The 21,369-nt window shown below is 36.2% G+C and overlaps 1 protein-coding gene across 1 annotated transcript in view; it reads left to right on the forward strand.

Annotated features, from left to right (window-relative positions):
* KATNBL1 (katanin regulatory subunit B1 like 1) overlaps positions 1 to 20,506 on the forward strand; it is a 54,011-nt gene extending 33,505 nt beyond the window's left edge. Inside the window, exons 2-10 of the mRNA XM_052647172.1 lie at positions 6,088 to 6,218; positions 7,138 to 7,178; positions 8,543 to 8,822; positions 15,534 to 15,652; positions 16,328 to 16,378; positions 16,470 to 16,559; positions 16,891 to 16,980; positions 18,921 to 19,014; positions 20,474 to 20,506. Coding sequence (XP_052503132.1) covers positions 6,102 to 6,218; positions 7,138 to 7,178; positions 8,543 to 8,822; positions 15,534 to 15,652; positions 16,328 to 16,378; positions 16,470 to 16,559; positions 16,891 to 16,980; positions 18,921 to 19,014; positions 20,474 to 20,506 — 915 coding nt within the window. The 5' untranslated portion in view covers positions 6,088 to 6,101. The remainder of the gene's footprint in view (positions 1 to 6,087; positions 6,219 to 7,137; positions 7,179 to 8,542; positions 8,823 to 15,533; positions 15,653 to 16,327; positions 16,379 to 16,469; positions 16,560 to 16,890; positions 16,981 to 18,920; positions 19,015 to 20,473) is intronic.
* Positions 20,507 to 21,369: the final 863 nt, after the last annotated feature.

Genomic DNA, 21,369 nt, shown 5'->3' on the forward strand with positions numbered 1-21,369 from the left:
TACAAAAACATAATTGTCTTAAAACATTCCACTACATGTATTTTGAACCACATCAAATAGTATTATAATTTTTGTTTCAACCATCAAACATAATTTAATGTATCATTTTCATTTTATCCCCCTGTTGTTCTAAGATTCCTTCTTTAATTTCCTTTTATCTGATACTGTCTTGGTTTCTCCTTCACCCCTGAAGGATATTTCTCCCACACAGGAGATTCTGGCTGACAGTTCTTTCTTTTAGCACTTGACACATGTGCCACTGCCTTGTGACTCTGCCCCAGTTCTCTCCATCTCTTCTCTACTGAGCCCCAGGTATAATAAGTCAGTTCCATGTATGTGAGGGCTCCTCCCGGCAGTCTGCGGACCTGATCCAGTTGCTCTGCACTCTTAGATCATGGGATCTTTCTTCATAACCAGCATGAGAATGGTTCTCGTCATTTTCCCCTGCTGGCTCTCCATTTCTTGTATTTCTAATTTTTTCCTGTAACTTCTCAGATTGCTACAGGAAGAATTCGTTTTTGGAACTTTGAGTTTCTGAATATTTTTTTTCTTTCCACATTTGCACTCAGGTGATGTTTAGTCAGGATATAAAAATTTAAGCTTCCTAGGAATTTTGAAGGTATTGTTCTGTGTCTTTACCATTTGTGTGTGCCTTGCTTTGGGTTTGGTAGGGGGTGCTAATTTGTCCGTTGTTCTCTGGCTTTCCTGGCGCTCTGAAATGACAGTGATGTGCCTTGCAGGTCTGTTTCCATCTGCAGTGCCAGCCGTTAGTGTGCGCTTGCAATGTGAGAATTCATGTTCTTCAGCCATAAACAGTTTTCAGTTATTTCTTTGATTTCCTCTTTGGGTTTTTTCTGTATTCTTTCTGAAATTCTATTTATTTGGGTGTTGCTGTCTATAAGCTAATCTGGGTTTTTTGTGTGTGCATATACATATATATATATATATATATATATATATATATATATATATATATAAATCTTTTTAGCCTAAGTTCTAGGAAATACCCTCAACTTCTTTTCCAACTTCTGAGTTTTTCTGCCAGCTTAATTACTACATCCTATTTTTGTTTTCCAAGAGTCTGCCAGTTTGTTTTTTTCTCATTTGTGTTTCACGGATGCCGTTTGTTCTTATCTCATGAGGATTTTTTTTGAAAGTTGGGTTTATTGAGGTATTTTGCATGCAGCAGAGATTTATCCTAATTACCACCATAATCAAGATATAAAACAGTTCTTTGGGGACTTTGACCATCACTGATGTATTTTTAGGAGTTGTTTGTGTGTGTTTTCCTCTGGGACTAACTAGAGTTCCCAAAGAAACATCTCCTATACTCTTCTCTGGAGTATTTAAGCCTGGCTGCAAGCCTCTGTGAGGCAAGTAGTAGAAAGTTAGAGGTCTTAACATTTAATATATAAACTTTCGCTTGATCCCCCTGTTTAGAATATGTTCCTCTCACCCTCATTTGTGCCTGATGTTTCCTATCGCACAGACTGTTTTACACTTTCCATATGGTAAAGCTCCAGACTGTTACTGGAATGGGGAAGGAGATCTAGGACCCTGTGTCTTAAATGGATATTCATTCATTGTATTTGTTTCCAAGTGTACCTTTATCCCTCTTCTTAAGGCCCTCAGTATTGCCAGTTTCTAAACCTTTGGGGGATTCTGCTTTTCCTCTTTCCTCACTGCTGCTTTAGGGTTTGGCTTTCTCAGATCTGCTAAGTTTCTTATCCCTAAAGCTTTGCGTTTCCAAAATGTTGTTGCCATCACCTCATCTTCTGTTCTTTGTCCTGTTGGCGATTATGCCTTTAAATCTTCCTACTGTCATTGTAATAGGATTTCAGAGAAAGGTAAATGTAATTGCATGTGTTCAGTCCATCATCTTTAAAAGTCCCCTCACAAAAAAAAAAAAAATACCCTGTGGCCAAGACCCTTTACCGTCTTGGTTCTGCCTGTCTCTCCAGCCTCACTTACCACCTCACTGCAGCTCACCCCCAGCCTAAGCTCTAGTCACATGCATCTACTTAAGAGACTGCCAAGCAAATCACGTTGCTCATGCCTTTCTGTTCTGCACGTGCTATTTTCTCAGTGTGCTACTTGCCCTAGAAGACTCTCCTCAGTGGAGCTTTGCTGACTTGTGTGGGTGCCCCTCTGTCAATGTGCTTATTGTAATACTGCAGTCATTTATTTGCTTTAATAAAAGTCTCCTACTAGAGGTTCCTGAACTCGAGGGCACAAGTGGGTGGGCTGTCCATGAATTAGCAGCAGGAAATTTTAGAATACCTTGAAATTGATCACAGAATTTCATGTGTTTGTACATATTTTTGGAAAATTCAGTTCAACTGAATCAATTTTTTTTTAACTAAAATTGTGCATTGGAAATACCTGTGGGGCTTCCTAAATGTATACTTTCTTTGGCCTTTTTTTCCTGATACCTGCTGAGTTATAGGCTGAAATTAGGGTCCAGGGGAACTCCGTGGTGGCCCAGTGGTTAACGACTCCATGACTTCACTGCTGAAGGCCCAAGTTCTATTCCTGGTTGGGGATCTAAGATCTCACCAGCTATGCAGTGTGGCCATTAAATAAACAGTAGTTTTCATGAAATTAGGCCCAGAAAGATGTATTTTCAAAAAGTTTCCTAAATGATTCTGTAGAACAAGATCTCCATCTGGCCTGGCATATAGTGAATACTCAGTAAATCTATAAAGAAAGGATGAGGGAGAAACTTGGATTTCAGGCCATGATCTGAAATAAATTTGCTGTGTGAAACTTGAGTGCAAATGGGAAAATTACTAATTTACTCTGTTACATAAATGGAAATAAAAACAACTCAGTCGTGTCCAACTCTTTGCAGCCCCATGTCCTAGCCCACCAGGTTCCTCCATCCATGGAATTTTCCATCCATGAATTCTGGAGTGGGTTGCCATTTCGGACTTCAGGGGATCTTCCCAACCCAGGGATCAAACCTGCATCTCTTGCATTTCCTGCATTGGCAGATGGATTCTTCACCACTAGCACCAACTGGAAAGCCCCTACATAAATGAAGTCACAGCATTTTTCCCGCCCTTTGAATATAATTGGAGGAGTAGCAAGGTGTGGGTTATTTTTTTCAAAAGTGGAAGAAAACTCTAGAGAGCTAGTTACATGAATGAAAGAAAAATTTAAAATTTGATATAAAAGAATGCAGATATATATAATCCAATTTTGGGTCCCCTGACTGCTTATGGTTGTATATTACCCAGTGATTTGATTCCAGAAATTTAGACTTGAATGTGTTTGAACGTCAAGATACCTGACCTGATTTCATAAAATTAGACCTGATTTCATAAAATTTAAATTTAATACATGCCTTGTGATTAGGAAAATGGGAAGATTGACATGTTGTGTTGTCAAAAGTACATGCCATATTATTGTAACTGTTTGCAATTTAAGAAGGAGAAGAGAATTTTAATTTTCTGGAATGCCCTTCCTCATGCTTCCCTCTGTAAGGCTTTAAAAAATGTTTAACTTAAAACTACATTCATACCTCAGAGATAACTGCAGATTTGGTTTCAGACCACCTTAATATAGCAAGTCGCACACATTTTTTGGTTTTCTAATGTATATGAAAGTTATGTTTACACTATACTAGATGTAGTCCATTAAGTGTACAATAACATTATGTCAAAAAAAAATGTACATGCCTTAACTTGAAAATTCTTTATTGCTGATAATTCCCTGGTGGTCCAGTGATTAGGACTTTGTGCTTCCACTGTATGGGGCATGGGTTCCATACCCAGACGGGGAACATAAGATTTTGCAAGTTGTGCAATTTGGTCAAAAAAATAAAATAAAAATACTTTAAAGCTAAAAAAATGCTAACCATCATTGGAGCGTTCGACAAGTCATAATCTCTTAGCTGGTGGAAGTTCTTGTCTCAACGTTGATGGCTGCTAACTGATCAGGGAGGTGGATCCTGAAGGTTGGAGTGGCTGTGACAATTTCCTAAATGAGACAGCAGTGAAATTTGCTACACTGATTAACTCTTCCCTTCACAGTTTCTCTGGCTTGCAGTGCTGTTTCATAGTACTTTACCCACAGCTGAACTTCTTTCAAAATTGGTGTCAGTCCTCTCAAATCCTCCCACTGCTTTATCAACTAAGTTCGTGCAGTATTCTAAATTATTTTGTGTCGTTTCAACAGTTTCCACAGCATCTTCACCAAGAATTGATTCCATCTCAAGGACCTGCTTTCTTTACTCATCCAGAAAAAGCAGCCCCTCATCTGTTTTATTGTGAAATTGTAACAGTCCAGTCACATCTTCCAGCTCCACTTCTAATTTCAGTCCTTTAGCTATTTCCACCACATCTGTAGTTACTTCCTCTACTGAAGTCTTGAATCCCTCAAAGTTGTCCATTAGGGTTGGAATCAACTCTTCCAAAATCCTGTTATTGTTGATATATTGACTTCCCATGAATCAAAAATATTTTGTAATGGAGTCTGGAATGGTCAATCTGTTCCTGAAGGTTTTCAGTTTACTCTGCTGTGGAGCCTTCCAAAATATACTTTTTAAGTAATTATATTTGAAAGTCAAAATTGCTTCATGATCCATGGACGATTGCAGAATGGATGTTGTGTTAGCAGGCATGAAGACAACATGAATCTCATTGTACATCTCCATCAGAGCTCTTGGGTGACCACGTGCATTGTGGATGAGCAGTAGTATTTTGAAAGAAGTCTTTTTTTTTTTTTTTTTTTTTCTGAGCAGTCGGTCTCAACAGTGGGCTTATAAACTTCAGTAAACCATGTTGTAAACAGATGTGCTTTCATCCAGGCTTTTTTGTTTCACTTAGCACAGGTAGAATTGATTTAGCATAGTTCTTAAGGGCCCTAGGATTTGGGGGATTGTAAATAAGCACTGTCTTCAGCTTAAAGTCATCAGACACATTAGCCCCTAGCAAGACAGCCAAACTGTCCTTTGAAATTTTGAAGATAAGCTTTGACTTCTCTCCTAGCTATGAAAGTCCTAGATGGCATCTTCTTCCAACAGAAAACTGTTTCATCTCCATAAAAAAATCTGTCATTTAGTATAGCCACCTTCATTAATTAGCTAGATCCGTCTGGCTAACTTGCTGTAGTTCTACTCAGCACTTACTGCTTCGCCTTGCACTTCTGTGTCAGAGAGATGGCTTTTTCCCTTAAACCTCATGAATTAACCTCTGCTAGCTTCAAACTTTCTTTTGGATGTTTTACCTCTCAGCATTTAAAGAATTAAAAAGAGTTAGGGCCCTGCTCTGGAATAGGTTTTGGCCTAAAGGAATATTGTGGCTAGTTTGAACTTCTATCCAGGTCACTAAAACTTTTTCATATCAGCAATGAGGCTGTTTCACTTTACCATTTATGTGTTCATTGGAATGACACTTTTAATTTCCTTCAAGAACTTTTCTTTTGTATTCACAACTTAATTGACTGGTGCACATGGCCTGGCTTTTAGTCTTCTTACCTTTTGACATGCCTTCCTTAAGGACTATGGTTTATCATTTCTAGCTTTTGATTCAAGGGGAGAGACTTGTGGCTCTTCCTTTCACTTCAACACTTAGAGGTCATGGTTCATTAACCAATTTCATTATTGTTGTGCCTTAGGGAATAGGGAGAGAGATGGGACTTGCGGGTCAGTGGAGCAGTCAGAACACACACATTTATCAATTAAGTTCATCACCTTGTGTGGACACATCTTGTTGCTCAAAAACAATTATAGTAGTAGCATCAAAGAGCCCTAATCACAAAACGTTGTAACAGATACACTAATGGAGAGGTATGAAATAGTGTGAGAATTACCAAAATGTTACATAGACACGAAGTTAACAGAGTGCTCTTGGACAAATGGTGCCAGTGGACTTCCTTGATGCAAGGTTCCCACAGACTTTGAATTTGTTTTTTAAAAAAAACCTGTGAAGTGCAATAAATTGAGGTATGCCTTTATGTCCTCTGCTGTACTTGTAAGCCTCTTTTATGCAGCGTAGAGCTGTTGTATTTTTATGTGTGCTAAGGAAAAAATTAGGCTCTTTTGCTTTTTGTATTTTCTGTTTATTATTTTTATTTTTTGTCTAGGTATTTAAGAGATTATGGCATCTGAAACCCACAATGTTAAAAAACGCAACTTTTGTAATAATACTGAGGATCATTCCATTGATCTTCCTAGAAAAAGGATCTCTAATTTCACTAATAAGAACATGAAGGAGGTAAGTCCATGGTTTCTAGAATTAAGACAGTATCTCAGTCTGTTTAGATAGCCACAACATTATACCAGAGACTGGATGGCTCATAAACAACAGAAATTTATTTCTCACAGTTTTAGGGGCTGAGAAGTCCAAGATCATGGCCATAGCAGAGTTGGTATCTAATAAGTGTCTACTTCCTGATTCATAGATAGCTGTCATCTACCTCCTCACATGTGAAGGAGAGAGAGAGAATTCTCTACTCTCTTTTATAAGGACACAAATCCTGTTCATGGGGTTTTACCCTCATGAGCTAATCACCTCCTGAAAGCCCTCCCTCTTAATACCATCACTCTGGGAAGAGGGTGGTTTAGGGTTTGAACATAAGAACTTCAGGGAAACATAGTCATTCAGTTTGATACAGTTTAAACAGTTAAGTCTATGGGTAGTTCTGAGTAAATGGGAGGGGGATAGTTTTGCTTAATCTGCCAAAATTAGGTAGAATTAATAAAAAATTGAAATCTGTTTATATTCCAAAATCTAAAAACTTTTTTGCCACTATATTGTTTTGATATGATACAATTTAAATATTTTAGTTTAATTTTAGAGGAATCACAGAAGTGCTTTTTGTTCACCATTGCAAGGCTCGTTAGCACTGATAAAATTTCTTAAAACCATATTAAAATTCAACCCATTTATTTAGCACCCTGACTATCTAATATATGACTAGTAGCATGGAAACTAGTCAGATAGATATGTTGCATTGTCAAAAATACCTACAGTGTTGTTGTAACTAATAATTCAAAGTACAGCATCAATACAGTGAATAGCTTTATCTGAAAAGTTTAACTTGAATTTCAGACTCATTGACATCAATTACAAAGTTTACATAGCTTCATTAAATAACTTAAATATGCTGCAACTCTCTACTTGTGTTTTTCAGGTTAAGAAATCTCCAAAACAGTTGGCTGCTTACATAACTAGGTAAGAACTTCTTTGAAATTTGTGGGAAACAGAGTGAAAATAGGAGGAAAAAATACTGTGTTTTAGTGTGATAATTTATTGTCAAGCAACTCCTCTGTGCCAAACACTGTGCTAAACATACCAGTATAAGATAGGTAGGTACCATTACACTAAACAGGTGATGAGTTTAAAAAAAAAAAAAGATTTTGGCTTTCTTTAGGGTTATACATCCAGAAGGTGGTAAAGACGGCATTTACTTTCAGGTCTGCTGAACTCCAAAGGCACTTTCCATTAAACCACTGTTTTTCAAAGTATGATCTGGGACCCTGGAGGTCCCTAAAACCCTTTCAAGGAGTTTATGACATCAAAACTATCTTCATAACAATGCATATGTGTCACTTCAGTCATGTCCCTGTGACTCCTTGTGACCCTATGGATTATCGCTTGCCAGGCTCCTCTGTCCATGGGATTTTTCAGGCAAGAGTACTGGAGTGGGTTGCCATTTCCTCCTCCAGGGAAAAATACTAAGACATTATTAACCTTCATTTTCACTCTTTTCCACGTATACAGTAGAGTTTTCCAGAGGCTGCATGATATAAGATATTGAATGCAGAAACAGATATGAGGATCTAGCTGTTATCTATTAAACCAGATATTAGAGATTTTGCACAAATGCAGAACAGTGCCATTCTTCTCACTATATTTTTTGTTTTAGAAAATAAGGGATTTTTTAAAATATTCTATATAATATGTAATGAGTTTATCATTTTCTAATTAATTAACAAATTTTATGTTTTAATTTCTGATTCATCAAATATCAGTAGATATTGCTCACAAAAATTTTTTTTGAGACCTCAGTAATTTGAGTGCAAAGCATCCTGAGGCCAAAACGTTTGAGAGCCACTCTATTAAACCATGAGATGTGCTCTCTATTGTTTTATCTTATTCAAACAAATTAAATATATTTCAGCTTAATCAAAATAAGTGTTCTCTTTTATATTAAAGTATATGTTCAGACTTGCATGATTCAAACTTGCATAATTATTGTGTCACCATGTTAGAAAAAGATTAGGTAAATAGAAATTATTTTAATTTTCATACTTCGTGAATGCCTTGTAACATTATATTTTAAAAGCATCTAGTTATCATGATGCTTCCTTTTCTTTTGGTACAAAGTATCATCCTTTTCATTGCTTTCCAGATAGTTTGTAATTTCCCTTTTATTTTTCTCTTCAATTTAAGACTTAAGATTTTTTTAAATTATTCTGCTTCTAATTTTAGTAGATAGTGATCACAGAATGTGGCCTACTAAGTCTGTCTCTTAAAAACTTTTAAAGCTTTTCATATGATTCTTTATCATTTAAGAAAATCAATTCTTTTTACAGAACAGTTGGACAAGCTGTGAAAAGCCCAGATAAACTACGTAAGGTGATCTATAGAAGAAAGAAAGTTCATCATCCTATTCAAAATCCTTGTTACAGAAAAAAGCAGTCCCCTAAAAGTGGGGGCTGTGTCATGGCAAATAAAGAAAATGAACTGGCTTGTGCAGGCCACCTCCCTGAAAAATTACGGCATGAGAGTCGAACATATTTGATTAACTCCAGTGATTCTGGTTCTTCACAGACAGAAAGCCCATCATCAAAATATAGTGGCTTTTTTTCTGAGGTAAGTCATTTATATAAACTTAACTTTTTTTTTTCATTATTGACTTTTTCCTTCCTATGGTCTACTAGTAAAATAATTCACTGTTTATTGGATTCAGACTATTTGAGAGATTTTAACTCCCTGCAACAGTTTTCTAGATTAACCAAAGTTGAATCTGTTGTTTATTCCATTTTTCTAAGTTAGGGATATCTGAGATGAAATGAAATGATTGACAAGCTGCTATAAATTTCCAGAATGGTAAGTTAGCCAGTAGAGATTTAAAGAAAGGGAAGAGATCAGAAATCTTGCATAAAAAGTGGGCCACAGAGCCAGTCATCCAGGCACATTTTGCTGGGCTGTCAAAAGTGCCATGGGAAACTTTGTTTAGCTCTTCTGGCTCAGGCAAAGTTAGTTGTTTGAACAGGCTTATGGGAAATGTTTTGGGTAATAGAAATGTTCTAAAACTGGACTGTGGTGATGGTTGCACAACTCTATGCATAAATTTATTTAAAATCTTTGAATTACTTACTTTGAATATGTGAGTTTTATGGTATGTAAATTATAACTCAGGAAAACAAATTTTTTTAAAATGGTCATTTGAAAGAATGATTTGATGAAAAATTTATAAACATAAGTTTAAAATAATTATTACATTTATTGTATATGTTGTAGAAAATAAACCTAAAGGAAACAATTATCCATAAACTCAACATCTATAGATAGCAGTGTTAAATTTTTGATGTATCTTTTCATATTATACATATTGTCTGATAACTTGGTTTTTATGTTTCGTTTTTAATATTTTTCCATGTAATTAGATAACATTTGTACAGTTTTCCATTCCAGTTTTACTGGGATATAATTGATATACAGCATTGGGTATACACTTAATTATGTGAGTTAAATATGTCATGAAGTGATCACCACATTAAGTTTAGCAAACATTCATCATGTATAGATACGAAATTTTAGAAATGGAAACAGAATTTTTTTCCTTGTGATGAGATCTCAAGATTTGCTCCCTTAACAGCTTTTATATATAACACGCAGCAGTGCTCATTGTAGTTGCCAAATCATACATTACATTGCTAGTACTTGGAGCTAGAAGTTTGTACCTTTGACTGTCTTCATGCAGTTCCCCCTCAACCACTCATGCATGCCTCTGAGAAATCTGATCTTTTTCTGTGAGTTTATTTCTTTATGAGTTCAGTTCAGTTGCTCAGTCGTGTCTGACTCTTTGCGACCCCATGGACCCCAAAGGAGAGAAAAGGACCTCAGGGAGACCCCAGGCCTCCCTGTCCATCACCAACTCCCAGAGTTTACCCAAACTCACGTCCATTGAGTTGGTGATGCCTTCCAACCACCTCATCCTCTCTTGTTCCCTTCTTCTGCCTTCAATCCGTCCCAGCATCAGGGTCTTTTCAAATGAGTCAGCTCTTCGCATCAGGTGGCCAAAGTACTGGAGTTTCAGCTTCAACATCCGTCCTTCCAGTGAACACCCAGGACTGATCTCCTTTAGGATGGACTGGTTGGATCTCCTTGCAGTCCAAGGGACTCTCAAGAGTCTTCTCCAACACCACAGTTTGAAAGCATCAATTCTTCGGCACTCAGCTTTCTTTATAGTCCAACTCTCACATTCGTACATGACTACTGGAAAAACCATAGCCTTGACTAGATGGACCTTTGTTGGCAAAGTAATGTCTCTGCTTTTGAATATGTTGTCTAGGTTTGTCATAACTTTCCTTCCAAGGAGTAAGCGTCTTTTAATTTCATGGCTGCAGTCACCATCTGCAGTGATTTTGGAGCCCAAAAACAAAGTCTGACACTGTTTCCCCATCTATTTCCCATGAAGTGATGGGACCAGATGCCAAGATCTTCGTTTTCTGAATGTTGAGCTTTAAGCCAACTTTTTCACTCTCCACTTTCACTTTCATCAAGAGGCTGTTTAGTTCTTCACTTTTTGCCATAAGGGTGGTGTCATCTGCATATCTGAGGTGATTGATAGTTCTCCCAGCAATCTTGATTCCAGCTTGTGCTTCATCCAGCCCAGCGTTTCTCATGATGTACTCTGGCATATAAGTTAAATAAGCAGGGTGACAATATATAGCCTTGACGTACTCCTTTTCCTATTTGGAACCAGTCTGTTTGTTGTTCCATGTCCAGTTCTGACTGTTGCTTCCTGACCTGCATACAGATTTCTCAAGAGACAGGTCAGGTGGTCTGGTATTCCCATCTCTTTCAGAAATGGGAATTTATGAGTTTATGCATTTGTTTTATATATAATAGACATACAACGCTATGTTCCTGATATATAACGTAGTGGTTTGATATTGCTGTATATGTTGAAATGATCACCACAATAAGTCTGGTTATCATCTGTCACCGTACAAAGATATTGCTGACCGGGCCACCACGGAAGCCCAGTTAATGGATACATATCATTATAGTGCATGAATGTACCTTAATTTCTTAAACTGTGATTTGGTTAACTTAGTATTGTTTGTCTCTGACATGACAGTTTGAAAAATATTTTTTGTGGCATACAAGCAAAAAACCTTTATATTAAAATCATCATAAGTATGTAGATGAATAAAAATGAGCATCATGTGTAGGGTAATAATTACAAGTAAATAATGTGAAAGAACAGTAAAAAAGTGTTACTAAAACCATAATAAAATGATAACAAAAAATGTTATGTTATTCCATTTGTCAGTGAAAATGTTCTTGTAAAAATAAGATCCTGGCGTAATAGAAAGTTAGTAATGCTAGGAGAGGTGAAGTGTCTATAGTGTCTCTGAGAAAAGAGCAAGAAAGAAGAATTTGACTTAGTAGTGAATTTTCATGAGCCCTCGAGAAACAGGTGGTACCTAAACCTTAGTGTTAAAATTGAGAATCACTGTCATATTAATTCATTCACAAATATTTATTTGATGGCTCCCTGCTATGCAGTGTATTCTGAGGCTCTGAGAAACAGATTGGTGGGTGAAAAACAGACACTGCCCCTTCTTTCATGTAGTTATAGAAGTGATGAAACCAACACAGATTAGAAAACCAAAGAAACTACATACCCTGAAGAAAAAGAACATGTGTAACTATATGATCCAAAAATATGGCCTAGATTGGGACCTGCATTGGATCCTCAGTTGAACTGAGGCAGTAAACATTCTTAGTGAAAATGCCTTTTTTTGTGTGTGTGTGAAAATGTCTTTGAAAAAAAAAAAAAAAGCTTCAGTTGTACATCTGTATTAGTGCCACATTTTTTTTAGTGTGGCATATTTAAAGGCCCCCCTTTTACTTAGCTCCCATTTTGACTACTCTCCACAAACCTTCATTAACCCTGTGCTTAACTAATAGGTTTATTAGTTGTTCTTTTGTTGTTTCAGACTTTTTTTCCTGATTGGCTAGTGCCTTCTCTGAAAACCTAAATTTAAAAGTGATGCTATATTATTTTGTCAAAGTTCAAATATACACAACCTTTTCATCCAACAGGTGCACTCCTAGGTATATACCCAAAAGAATTGAGAAGTCCACACAGATACTTATCAGGTACTCATAACACTTTTTAATAGCCCCAAGTGGAAACTATCCTGACTATGGATAAATAAAATCTCATAGGCCATATAATAGAATATTATTTGATCATTAAAAAGGAGTAAAATCCCAATATATGCTACACTCTATATAAATCTTGAAAACATCTGTATGAAAGAAGCCACACATTAAAGAAGGTCATATATTATATGATTCAGTTTATGTGAATCATCCCAATTAGGTACAGCTTAGTTGGTAAAGAATCTGCCTGCAATGCAGGAGACCCCGGGTTGATTCCTGGGTCGGGAAGATTTACTGGAGAAGGGATAGGCTACCCACTCCACTATTCTTGAGCTTCCCTGCTGGCTCAGCTGGTAAAGCATCCACCTGGAATGTGGGAGACCTGGGTTCGATCCCTGGGTTAGGAAGATTCCCCGGAAAAGGGAAAGGCTACCCATTCCAGTATTCTGGCCTAGAGAATTCCATGGACTGTAGAGTCCATGGGGTTGCAAGGGGTTAGACACAACTGAGCGACTTTCACTTTCATAGAGACACAAAATAGACTAATAGCTGTGAATAGCTGGAGAGAGGGGAGGATGGAGTCCAGGGTTTCTTTTGGAAGTGATGAGAAGGTTTTAAAATTCATTATGGTGGTGCTTGCACAACTCTGTGAATGTACTAAAAATTACTGAGTTGTGCATTTCAAATGGGTAACTTTATGTTATATGAATTGTGTCTTAATCTGTTATTGAAAAAAAAATTGGATCTAGCTATTCCAGCTCTAAAATTAATCCTATGGAAGCTTTTGTACAAGTGTACATATTTACATACATAAGGTGTTCATTGATGCAGTTTTAGTAGGGAGATAGCAGAATCAGTCAAAAATTGTGGTTCATAAAGACTGGCCAATATGTAATTGTTTCTTAAAAATGAGACTGATTTATGTGTTGTTGTTTTTTTCCTTCAAAACGTGTTTTAATTTCGCATTTTGATACATACTACATCTGGAGTTTAAGTTTTTTTATGTTAGGAAGTAGTGTCAACATTCATTGTTTTCCAAATGGATATTCAATTTATCTGATCTATTAAAATTTTTTTAAAATTATATTTATGTGATGTGTGTCATAAATGGTTAATTGTATATACATTTGTCTGTATCTGAAGTATCTTTAAAATGTTAATATTTGTCTACCTTCTTGTCAGTGTCACACTGTTTCAGTTGCTATGGTTTTGTAATATATTTTGAAGATGTTGTTTAGTAACTAAGTCATGTCTGATTCATTTGCAACCCAGTGGACTGTAGCCCACTAGGCTCTTCTGTCCATGCAATTTTCCAGGCAGGAATAGTGAAGTGGGTTGCCATTTCCTTCTCTAGTGATCTATGTTTTGATTTTGAAAAATCTTTCATATTATTTAAGTGAAAAAGCAAAGTTTTCAAAAATGTAGATATTAGAATATTTTAATTTTTCACCTGCCTAATTTGTCTTTGTCTAGAAAGTGGTTTGAAAGATACTTACCAGTATGTTAACAGTGATTACTTCCCAGGAGTTAAATAAATATTTTTGTGGATAAGTAGAAAATACTTATTTTATAAAGTTTTGTGCTACTTGAACTTTTTGCAACAGGAATATGTTCAGTTCAGTTCAGTTCAGTCACTCAGTCGTGTCCGACTCTTTGTGACCCCATGAATCGCAGCACACCAGGCCTCCCTGTCCGTCACCAACTCCTGGAGTTCACCCAAACTCATGTGCATCAAGTCGGTGATGCCATCCAGCCATCTCATCCTCGGTCATCCCCTTCTCCTCCTGCCCCCAATCCCTCCCAGCATCAGGGTCTTTTCCAATGAGTCAACTCTTTGCATGAGGTGCCAAAGTATTGGAGTTTCAGCCTCAGCATCAGTCCTTCCAATGAACACCCAGGACTGATCTCCTTTAGGATGGACTGGTTGGATCTCCTTGCAGTCCAAGGGACTCTCAAGAGTCTTCTCCAACACCACAGTTCAAAAGCATCAATTCTTCGGCACTCAGCTTTCTTCACAGTCCAACTCTCACATCCATACATGACCACTGGAAAAACCATAGCCTTAACTAGATGGACTCTGGTGGCAAAGTAATGTCTCTGCTTTTGAATATGCCATCTAGGTTTGTCATAACTTTCCTTCCAAGGAGTAAGCGTCTTTTAATTTCATGGCTGCAGTCACCATCTGCAGTGGTTTTGGAGCCCCCCAAAATAAAGTCTGATACTATTTCCACTGTTTCCCCATCTATTTCCCATGAAGTGATGGGACCAGATGCCATGATCTTTGTTTTCTGAATGTTGAGCTTTAAGCCAACTTTTTCACTCTCCTCTTCCACTCTCATCAAGAGGCTTTTTAGTTCCTCTTCACTTCTGCCATAAGGGTGGTGTCATCTGCATATCTGAGGTGATTGATATTTCTCCCGGCATTCTTGATTCCAGCTTGTGCTTCTTACAGTCCAGTGTTTCTCATGATGTACTGTGCACATAAGTTAAATAAGCAGGGTGACAGTATATAGCCTTGACGTACTTCTTTTCCTATTTGGAACGAGTCTGTTGTTCCATGTCCAGTTCTAACTGTTGCTTCCTGACCTGCATACAGATTTCTCAAGAGGCAGGTCATGTGGTCTGGTATTCCCATCTCTTTCAGAATTTTCCACAGTTTCTTGTGATCCACACAGTCAAAGGCTTTGGCATAGTCAATAAAGCAGAAATAGATGTTTTTCTGGAACTCTCTTGCTTTTTTGATGATCCAGGAATGTGTTACCTTAATTATATAGAAAAAAAGGAATGAATTTAAATCTTGTCATAAAACTGAATTTTTGTGATCCCCTATTCATCCTATTTAGTTGATAATGACTAGCCTGTATGGTTACCTTTTCCTTTAATTCACATTATAAATTAAATCCTAGGTCTGTAGGTGAGTAAAAATATTTATTCTATGAATTATTGAAATTTAAAAGGAAATAGTAACAAATAAGAAAAAGTATTGATAAAAAATTAACAGGTCCTAAATTGTTTCAAATCATTTTACTATGTTCACTGCAATATTTCTTTTTGTGGGCCAGTGAAAGGAATCACCTTTGCTTAATTTTAAAAATGTTTACCAGAATAATTTCATTGAGAAAGATGATTCTGTGTTATACCTCGATGTGCTTTTTAACAAATTAGGTTACTGCCTTTCAGGTTTCTCAGGACCATGAAGCAATGGCACAGGTTTTGTTCAGCAGGAATTTGAGACTGAATGTAGCTTTAACTTTCTGGAGAAAGAGAAGTATTAGTGAACTTGTAGCATATTTAGTAAGGTAAGTGTGACCCTTAATGGTTTTGTTCAGTAAAAGTAATTTCCAATGTATTACCTCTTTTTATGTTATACTGGTTAAAATTTTAAACTTCCTATGTTTAGCTTCATAGTGACAATATGTTTTAAATTATATTTATCTACAGTCTAAGCGACCAAAATACAGAAAACCATTTGTTTTATCATATTGAACAAACATTTTACTTTCTCTGACTAAGATTCTTATCTATAAAACTAAGAGATACCATTATGCAAAACCAACCTTTTCAAAAATTTCCTTTCAGTAAAAATTGTAACCATTACCTTCTCACTGTATTTGTCTCTTCAAAGGCTACCTTGGTGAGGCCTTCCTTGACCATCTTACTGAATATGTATATTTTTTCACACTCTGTCCCTCTTTTCCGTTTTATTTTTCCCCATAGCACTTCTCACCATCGGCTGCTTCATGTGCTTCATTTGTTTACTGTCTGTTGCTGCCCTCTCCACCCCTCCTCCCATACTCACACATGCATTGAAATACAAGCCCTGTCTCTCTGTTCACTGCTGTATCCCTAACACTTGACTCACCATAGACACTCAGATCATTTGTTGAGTGAGAAAATTTCTCGAAAGCAGTGTGGTGGTTATAATATGAAAGGAAATAAGGAAATCAGCTCTCTAAGCAGCTTTGTTCCCACAGGATAGAGGACCTTGGAGTTGTGGTAGATTGCCTTCCCGTGCTTACCAATAGGTAAGAAGACTATTTTTCAGAAAAAAAGGAAGTTTAAAGAACAGCGTACAACCTGTTCATATTTTTATAACTTAGTATTTATTTATTTTAGTTTACAGGAGGAAAAACAGTATATCTCACTTGGCTGCTGTGTAGATTTGTTGCCTCTAGTAAAGTCACTACTTAAAAGCAGATTTGAAGAGTAAGTGCCAATCTGAATCTCAATTCATTTTTCCCTTTCAACATTCCTAATTTTGTGCCTTTCAAGTACATAATGGTAGATTGAGCTCCCTGAGACATACATGGTTTCTGTTTTAAGAATATAGACTGACTGAAGAACAGTTAGAAAACTATCCATAAACATGTTACATAAAATACAGTTTGGTGAAAGTAGTGAAAAATTAATTTTTAAAGGTATATCTGTGTGTTTTTTAATCAGTGTGTATGCATTTTTTGAGGTCGGTAGAGTATCATCTTTTCTGAAGGCTTCTTGGATGAGAACACTTGAATTTTGTAACAAAATGTCATTTCAGATATATAATAGTTGGTTTAAATTGGCTTCAAGCAGTCATAAAAAGGTGGTGGTCAGAACTGTCATCCAAAACAGAAGTTGTGAATGATGGGTGAGTATACCTTTAAAGATAAACTCAGGTTACTAAAGACTTTTTTTTCAGGAAATTTTATTTTATGATTATCAGTTGTTCATTTGCTAAGTTGTATCCAACTCTTTGCAACCCCAGGGACTGCAGCACTCCATGCTTCCCTGGTCTTCACTGTATCTCAGAGTTTGCTTAAACGCATGTCAGTGATGCCATCCAACCATCTCATCCTCTGTCACCCGCTTCTCCTGCCTTTAGTCTTTCCCAGCATCAGGGTCTTTTCCAGTGAGTTGGTCCTTCACATCAAGTGGCCAGAGTATTGGAGCTTCAGCTTCAACATCAGTCCTTCCAGTAAATATTCCTTTGGTATTGACTGGTTTGATCTCCTTGCTGTCCAAGGGACTCTCAAGAGTTTTTTCCAGCACCACAGTTCGAAAGCATCAGTTCTTTGGTGCTCAGCCTTCTTTATGGTAACCTCTGACACCCGTACACAACAACTATTGGAAAAACCATAGCTTTGACCGTATAGACCTTTGTTAGCAAAGTGATGTCTCTGTTTTTTAATATACTGTCTAGGTTTGTCATTGCTTGTCTTCCAAGGAGCAGGTATCTTTTAATTTCTTGGGCTGCAGTCACAATCCTCAATGATTCTGGAGCCCAAGAAAATAAACTCTACCACTGTTTCCACTTTTTCTCCATCTATTTGCTGTGAAGTATTGGGACCAGATGCCATGATCTTAGTTTTTTGAATGTTGAATTTTAAGCCAGCTTTTTCACTCTCCTCTTTTACTTTCATCAAGAGGATTTTTAGTTCCTTTTTGCTTTCTGCCATTAGAATGGTATCATTTGCGTATCTAAGGTTGTTTCTTCTGGCAATCTTGATTCCAGAAGCCTGTGATTCATGCAGCCTGGCATTGTGCATGATGTGCTCTGCATAGAAGTTAAATAAGCAGGGTGACAGTATACAGCCTTGACATACTCCTTTTCCAGTTTTGAACCAGTCTGTTTTTCCATGTCCGGTTCAAAATGCTGCTTCTTGACCTGCATACAGCTTTCTAAGAAGGGAGGTAAGGTGGTCTAGTATTCTCATCTCTTAAAGAATTGTCCCCAGTTTGTTGTAATCCATACAGTCAAAGGCTTTAGCATAGTCAGTGAAGCAGACTGTCAGTATATAATACTTATTCTCTTCATTTTCAGAGAAATAATAAATTGGGATACTATTCATATTTGGAATGTTACATTTGAAAGTTGAATTCCAGAGCCCAGTAACCCCCTGTGTCTATTGTTCTGGCAGAGCCATACCCTTTTGGAAGGCAAAGGCACAGACTTATATCCATTATATATATTTTGGGAGGCAAAAGCACAGACTTATATCCATTATAAAGGAGTGAGAGAGACAAAACCTTTATATCCATCATAAAGGAGTGAGAGAGAGAAAAAGAGATGACCTTTGGTGGAGTAAAATTGAGACCCAGGAGTGGAGTCATCCTGTCCTATGGCTCTCTGGACCAGATTGCCAAAGGACATTAACATAAGAATCCAGTATGGATGATTACAGTTCTAAAAACTGAATTATAATCATAGTTTGAGTATTGCCTTGTGTGGGTGTTCTCCCGAAGGAGCCAGATTATCATGAAACTACAAAATATATATATATATATCCCAAAAGTTTCCTCTCAGTCCATAATTTGCTTTCTAGGCTCTCAGGATTTCCCCACTTCATACCCAAGAACTGGATGTCCAAATGTCCCAAATGCCTCATGGTTTTCTTACTCGCTTTAACACCTGAGTAACCTTTAATTTCCATGATTGACATGTACTAGTTTAAAGAGTTGCTTGACTTCAAATGGTATAATTTTATCCTGAAGAAGACTTGAAAATTTTAAAGCTGTTTTCATTAAGTATATTAGCTACCAAAGTCTATAACTTATTATATTTGTATTTTTCTTCTTTTTTTCTCCTAGAAATATTCAGATTTTAAAACAGCAATTAAGTGGGTTGTGGGAGCAGGAAAACCATCTTACTTTGGTTCCAGGATATACTGGTAATATAGCCAAGGTAATCTACATTTAAGCTTAACTAAAAATTCGGAATAATGTAATAGTATCATGCAATCATAAATGAACTCATTTGAATGTCTAGTTAAATACTACTCTAATAAGATCTAAAGTCAGTTTCATATTTATAAACAGGTACAGTATTTAAGGTACTCTGGATATGAATGTCATATGAATATGAATATGACTTTGGCAAGGAACACAAGAATTAGTCATTGAATGTGTTTCATATACAGCCATAAATATGTGCTAGTAGCTATTTAATGACCTTGCTCCAATTACAGAAAAATATTTGGAAAAAAGTTAAGAACCCAGGTTAGGAAGGCATCTGAAATGGCAGTGATATTCAGGAAGCAAGGGGTGAGGAACGTAGTCAAATAGTTTGGGAGTATTTTTAACTTGGCTTTTGCTAATGCTATACTTTTAGGAGAAAGTTAAGTTGTTCAAATCACAGTATGAATTTGACATCATTCTTTATTGATTTACTTGATCTTAAGGAAAAAGTGTTTTGGAATTTAATATTTAAACTCCAGAAAACATTGATAGTTAAAATATAATTGCAAAGTAAATCATTGTTAAAATATATGTCCACCCTTATATTGGGCATACTGCTATCATATAAGTGGGCATTAAGCCAGAAATATAAAAACTTCCTCTGGTTTAAAAAAATATCGTATTCTTAAAAAAAGAATTTCTGTCTTGGACTGACTTATAAAATTTTTCTTGAAATACTTTCATGAAAGGAAGGATAATCTTGTATCAAGCAAATATGTTATACCAGTGTGTATAATTTCACTCTGTAGAATTCTTAATGATGAAAATTTTATGAACAGAATCAATTTCCTAAAGTTTTTAAATTATTATTTTATTTGTTGTTCTTTTCTTAACAGGAGGGAAAATGAAGTAAAAATTGATAGAAAATAGAATACATGATACGGGAATACATAATCACGTTATTCTGAAAGTACCTTGTATTCTTAGTAGTAGACTGAAAGATTATTTCTTTAGAAATTTGCAAGGTACTATATTTGTTATTACAAACAATATTGAGTGATTAAAAGTTCTGTGAAGTTCCTTAAGCTATGATAAAAGCTCCTTAACAATATTAAACCCTCACTGTAATTTTTTGAGGGTAGAAATCAGAATGGCCGTCATCAAGCTGGCCTGGCATTTATATAGCACTGAAGGAACTGCTGTGAATGATGTAATGATCTTGCTTAGCTATAAAGGCAGAGTTGTTTGATAACAGAAACTAGAACATTCCCTAAGCACTTTGCAAAGACTTCCTGAGCACATGCTGTGTGCTACCAAAATGCAGATAAAATGTTGAGTAGGGCAGATCTTTTGCACTCAAAGGGTCACTAAGGCAAAACAAGTGACAAAAAGGGAGAAGAAAATGGGGTGTGTATATGTGTATTTACAGTACTGGCTAATGAAATGTTTCTGTTTTATTCTCTAAGGATGTAGATGCTTATTTATTACAGTTGCATTGAAAGACTTCATCTATAGCATTTGGCTATTCAAAACATCCTTGGACTATATGATTTCCCCAAAAATATCTCATCTGAGAACTGTGAACTATGGAAGAAATCAAAACCATTTTTTCCTCTAAAGAAACGTATGATGAAACCACTAATGAAATGCTACCGATCTGCTTCACATTGAAGTGGAAAAAGATCCAAAAGGAGCAGCTTCAGCTTCAATGAGGTGAAAGTGCACTACGAAGATTGTTCACCTCTGCTGCGTTTGGGATTTATATGGTTATATGGTAACATTGTTTAAGAACTACTGGGTCTTAATGCAATCCTGCATAAGAATATAATTTATACTATGTGAAAAATAAGACAGGACTTATTACTAGGAATCACAGAGACCAATCATCATTACTTTTTTTTAAGATTGTGTTTTATAAGGAAACACTTATATGTGTGCAGCTACTATTTTCTTATGTTGAAAAGACTTTGAAAGTTTAAACCATTATAGCAAATAATCAGTACTAAAAGTTTTTTGTTCACACTGAGATACTGTGTATGCAAAATGCCTTAATTATTAATAAGCCAATGTGTATGATAACAATATCTGTTTAAGAAAATTAAAAGCAACCATGCTTCTGGCATGATAAAATCATGGAATTAAATCAGGGGTTTCCATTCATGTAGAATGTTGTTAAAACTTATTCTACACCATTCTTAAAACTTGAGAATATTTTTAGTATCTCTGATTTTTTTTTTTTTGCCAGAATCATGTCATGTATGTATGTATGTGTTACTCCTATATATAAGAAAAAGGCGAATCTGTATTTGTATGAATGCTTAACTGGAAATGTCTATGGAATTGACTAATTTATATTCACTTT

The sequence above is a fragment of the Budorcas taxicolor genome, chromosome 10, assembly GCF_023091745.1.
Source record: "Budorcas taxicolor isolate Tak-1 chromosome 10, Takin1.1, whole genome shotgun sequence".
NCBI lineage: Eukaryota > Metazoa > Chordata > Mammalia > Artiodactyla > Bovidae > Budorcas > Budorcas taxicolor.